Raw genomic sequence first — 5497 nt, 5'->3', positions numbered from 1 at the left:
GCTGCCGTCCTGAACCTGCTTTTACTATTTGTTGCTTCTTTATTTCATGTGAATGCTGTCACACTATGCAACACAGCCAAATTATATCATGTAACCACTGCCATAGCTATATCTAAGAACCACAAACCCTATGAGGATTAAGTATTTTTACTTTGGAGCTCATGTATTTCATATGAAATGGATCAAATCAAACTTTATTTGCCACATGCGGCGAATACAACAAGTGTAGACTTTACCGTGAAATGCTTACTTACAAGCTCTTAACCAACAGTGCAGTTCAAGAAGAAGACAATATTACATAGTGAAAATATACATAGTGATACTGCAGTAATAAAAGGCCAATATACAGTACCAGTCAAGTTCGGACACACCTACTCATTGAAAGGTTTTTCTTTATTTGTACTATTTTCTACATTGTCGAATAATAGTGAAGACATCAGAACTATGAAATAACATATGGAATCATGTAGTAACCAAAAAATTGTTAAACAAATCTAAATATATTTTACATTCTTCAAAGTAGCCACCCTTTGCCTTGATGACAGCTTTGTGCACGCTTGGCATTCTCTCAACCAGCTTCACCTGGAATGCTTTTCAAACAGTCTTGAAGGAGTTCCCACATATGCTGAGCACTTGTTGGCTGCGTTTCCTTCACTCTGTGGTCCAACTCATTCCAAACCATCTCAATTGGGTTGAGGTCGGGTGATTGTGGAGGCCAGGTCATCTGATGCCATCACTCTCCTTGGTCAAATAGCCCTTACACAGCCTGGAGGTGTGTGTGGGGTTCATTGTCCTGTTGAAAATCAAATTCTAGTCCCACTAAGCGCAAACTATATGGGATGGATGGTGTATCGCTGCAGAATGCTGTGGTAGCCACGCTGGTTAAGTGTGCCTTGAATTCTAAATAAATCACTGACAGTGTCACCAGCAAAGCACCTCCATGTTTCACAGTGGGAACCACACATGCAGAGATCATCCGTTCACCTACTCTACATCTCACAAAGACATGTCGGTTGGAACTAAAAATCTCAAATTTGGACTCATCAGACCAAAGGACAGATTTCCACCGGTCTAATGTCATTGCTCGTGTTTCTTGGCCCAAGCAAGTCTCTTCTTATTATTGGTGTCCTTAAGTAGTGGTTTCTTTGCAGAAACTCAACCATGAAGGCCTGATTCACGCAGTCTCTGAACAGTTGATGTTGAGATGTCTGTTACTTGAACTCTGTGAAGCATTTATTTGGGCTGCAATTTCTGAGGCTGGTAACTCGAATGAACTTATCCTCAGTGGCAGAGGTATCTCTGGGTCTTCCTTTCCTGTGGCGGTCCTCATGAGAGCCAGTTTCATCATAGCGCTTGATGGATTTTGCGACTGCACTTGAAGAAACTTTGAATGTTCTTGACATTTTCCAGATTGACTGACCATCAAGTCTTGAAGTAATGATGGACTGTAGTTTCTCTTTGCTTATTTGAGCTATTCTTGCCATAATATAGACTTATAGGGGCTATGTTCTGTATACAGGGGTGGTACACAACTGATTGGCTCAAATGCATGAAGGAAAGCAATTCCACAAATTAACTTTTAACAAGGCACACCTGTTAATTGAAATGCATTTCAGGTGACCTGAAATGCATTTCAAGCTCATCAAGCTGGTAGAGAGAATGCCAAGACTGTACAAAGCTGTCATCAAGGCAAAGGGTGGCTACTTTGAAGAATCTCGTAAAATTGATTTTGATTTAACACTCTTCACTATTATTCTGCAATGTAGAAAATAATAAAAATAAAGAAAAACCCTGGAATGAGTAGGTGTGTCCAAACTTTTGACTGGTACTGTACAAGAACATGCTATGTGTCTTCGTTGATCCCCTCTGGCACATCATTGTGCACCAAAATAGCACACCATAATCAGCCACATGCAACATAAGCCTACATGTGGAGATAAAAGGTTTGTTCAGGAGATACATTCTGGCCACATGATGTACAGCATATATTTTACAGGAGAAAAAAATATTAGGTCCCTGAGACACGTGTATGCAATAACACACCACCGAAGACTATTAGACCATGACACATCACTGCCCTATGAAAAATTCCCCCCGTCAGGCACTGGCAGAGCAGGTGTGTTTGGTCATGAGGGTGCAGATGTTCTGTCCGCAGCCCCAGCACGGGTGCAGCGTATGTGTGTGATCTGGTGTGGTTTTCCTCCTGCACAGGGTACACACACCCCCAGCCACCGCAACCTGTATGTCTCCACCCCTTCCAGTCGCAGCCCGCTTCTGTGAAACCAACTGCATTAGCTCAGCCATGATGGTGGGGTTGGGCGCCTTGGCGATGCTAGTGACCACGACACGCTGGGGGTCAAATACACAGTCCTCCTCCAGGCCGCTGGGCACGGATTGCATGCCACAGTTGGGGGGAACCCACGCGGTGTCGTACCCTGCTGCGTTCCAGCTCTTCTGCATAGGGTGGTTGTCTTTGTCGATGCGTTTCACGCGGCCAGTGTTAACACGCAGCTGCAGCACCACGCGGTCGGAGGGGGGGGCTTTTAGCGGGTAGCGCGCTGCCTTTTGCTGGTTGCGGCTCACGTACACACCGGGGCCCAACATGCCATCAGGGGACTGGCGGAAGCCATTGGTGATGATGAGCCGAGCAGTCTGGACATTGGTGCCATGGTACATAGTGTAAGCATCCCCCTTTTGAGGCTCCTGCTCCGCCCCCAGTTCCAACACCAGGGTGTTGTCATCGTACACCACGTCCCAGCCAAAGAACGTCACCGACATCCTAGAATTAAATTAATTGGATAGTCAAAAAAATATATTCTACAGGGTGTATATGGGAGCCAAATAGTACTTCAAATGAATGAAACGGTTTAAAAGGATTTGAGTTGTCTGCTAAGTGTAGGCCTACTTCCTGGCATTGGTGTAAAGTGCTTTAAAGTGGCAAAATGTAACTTTTTGGGCGGCCCGACCAAATTCACATAGAAACGTGAGTTATAGATCTATCATTCTACTTGAAAGCAAGTTTGTTCTTGTTCATTCTTAAGTTTTGTTTTTGCATCTTTTACTTTCGGTTTAGGACACAAGCTTCAAACCGCTGAAAATATAATATTTTTGGTTTTGAAAAATATATTTCACAGCGGTTTAGATGGTACAATGATTCTCTACACTATACTAGCTTATTTTGTCACAAACTGAAATTAGGAGAACTATTACAGCAACCAGGAAATTGCGGAGTGATTTCTGCATAGTGCAACTTTAAGTAAAAATACTTTTAAGTACTACTTAAGTAGTTGTTTGGGGTATTTTTATGTTACTATTTACATTTTTGACAACATTTATTTTTACTCCACTACATTCCTAAAGAAAAGAATGTTATTTTTACTCCATACATTTTTCCTGACACCCAAAAGTACTCGTTACACTTCAAATGATTCCTTACCAGGCTGGGAAAATGGTCCAATTTACGCACTTATCAAGACAATGTCCTAGTCATCTCTACTGCCTCTGATCTGTCACTCACTAAACACAAATGTTTTGTTTGTAAATTATGACTGAGTGTTGGAGTGTGCCCCTGGCTACCCATACATTTTTAAAACAAGAAAACCGTGCCGTCTGGTTTGTTTATTATAAGGAATGCGAAATTATTTCTATGTTTACTTTTGATAATTAGATATATTTGAGCAATTACTTTTACTTTTGATACTTAAGTATATTTAAAACCAAATACTTTTAGACGTTTAATCAAGTAGTATTTCACTGGGTGACTTTCACTTTTACTTGAGTCCTTTTCTATTAGTGTCAATATGTAACTTTTTGAGCAACCGACAAATTCACATACACATGTGAGTCGTAGATCTATAATGTTACTTGAAAACAAGTCTAAAGTGGTCGCTCTGTTATTTCTATGCTTTCCGTGCTTAAGTTTCGTTTTGGGGTCTTTGTCTTTCGGTTTTGTACACCGGCTTCAAACAGCTGAAACAGCAATAATGTTGGTTATGGAAAATATATTTCACAGCGGTTTGGATGGTACAATGATTATCTACACTATACTAGCTTATTTTGTCACATAAACTGAAATTAGCCAAACTAGAGTTTTAGCAACCAGGAAATGGCGGAGCTAATTCCGCATAGTGCAACTGTAAGGTATCTTTACTATTACTCAAGTATGACAATTGGGTATTTTTTCCACCACTGCATCCTGATCTCATCATCCCTGTCTATCCCTACAGTGGACCCTAACAGATATAGCCTACTGTAGCCTACATTTAAATGACGCTAGAATGTCATATTTATAAAGTCATATTTCATTTATGTCTTATACATTATACACAGCTGCTAAACATGAAACTGTATGGACCACAGACAATGGCATAACCATAACAGACAGAAATAAAATAAATATTAGTTTAGGTTCAGCCAAGTCCTATCAAAAAGGTTTCCAAATTAGTATTACATGTATATTAGTGTTTTTCTTGCCTTACCTGTACAGCAATGCGTCGGCCAAGTGAATCGTTCGATCTGAGCAATCCTTTCGCTTTCTGTATAACAAAATTGAAAGTAGCCTAAGCTAATGAAATTACACTACGTTCTAAAAACAGCGGAAACGGGAACGTGCCACAATAATAGAGCTAGACGCAGTACAGACCACAGAATTGGGCCTATATCTTAGAACTCGTAATGCATACGATTCTCATAGAGAATTCCTCTAGAATTAATTATTGCAACAGTTGCAAATTCAACTCGGCAACTAACAACTTGGAGGACACTTTTGGGCTGCGTATCAATAGTGGAACTATTTCCTCCCCTCCTCACCTTAATATAAGCTTATATCAAATAGTGAATAAGGTGCTGGAGTATAATATAGCAAATTCAGGGGTAGCCCTGACCGGGACTCAAACCCGGTCCAGCGACTGTCATGACAACACCTTAACCATTTATACCAAGAGGTCCAAGCCTCTTGATAAGGTTGTTACATGTTGGGTTAAAGTTGCTACATTACCATTACCCCCTTCCTTTGGGAGAGCGTGTCTCCATGCTTCTCTATACCAAGTCCATCACATGTACACAGCTCTCCGATAGCCCCACCCACCATCCCACTTCTGACACCAATGTAGCGAATTCAAGGGGTAGCACCAACCGTGACTTCAGCCACCCTGGTCCAGCGACTATCAAGGCAGCAACTTAACTGTTACGCCAAAAGGTCCAAACCTCTTGACGAAGTCGCTAAAGATATTCTGGATAGGGAGAGTCAGTCCCTGCAACATGACATACAGCCTTCATAGACTTCTCTATAGGCTATGCTGGCTGCTGCTGTGTAGGACATTAAGAACCTTGTCAATTATGCCATGTCCTCCCCCCTACTTCCCCCTTCCCCCTTCCAAAGACAGAGTGAAGGATTGAAGGGTCTGAAGAGCTAGCTTCACAGCTGTATAAAGCTGAGACTGGGGTGTGATTCATGGCTAGGTTTATTCCTGTTTGTCAAGGGCTTCAGAATCCCTGC

At 41.7% G+C, this 5497-nt stretch overlaps 1 protein-coding gene across 1 annotated transcript; it reads right to left on the bottom strand.

Annotated features, from left to right (window-relative positions):
- Positions 1–1736: 1736 nt before the first annotated feature.
- On the bottom strand, positions 1737–4563 carry LOC120053774 (grass carp reovirus (GCRV)-induced gene 2p). The gene is made up of 2 exons (XM_039001021.1): positions 4479–4563; positions 1737–2779 (listed from the first exon to the last, which is right to left on the bottom strand). Exon 2 carries the CDS (start codon positions 2776–2778, stop codon positions 2098–2100), a length of 681 nt encoding a protein of 226 aa, XP_038856949.1. The 5' UTR covers position 2779; positions 4479–4563; the 3' UTR covers positions 1737–2097.
- Positions 4564–5497: the final 934 nt, after the last annotated feature.

This window comes from Salvelinus namaycush, chromosome 1 (genome assembly GCF_016432855.1).
Source record: "Salvelinus namaycush isolate Seneca chromosome 1, SaNama_1.0, whole genome shotgun sequence".
Lineage (NCBI taxonomy): Eukaryota > Metazoa > Chordata > Actinopteri > Salmoniformes > Salmonidae > Salvelinus > Salvelinus namaycush.
Note: the sequence above shows the minus strand (reverse complement) of the source record. Positions and strands in the feature narration are given on the sequence as shown.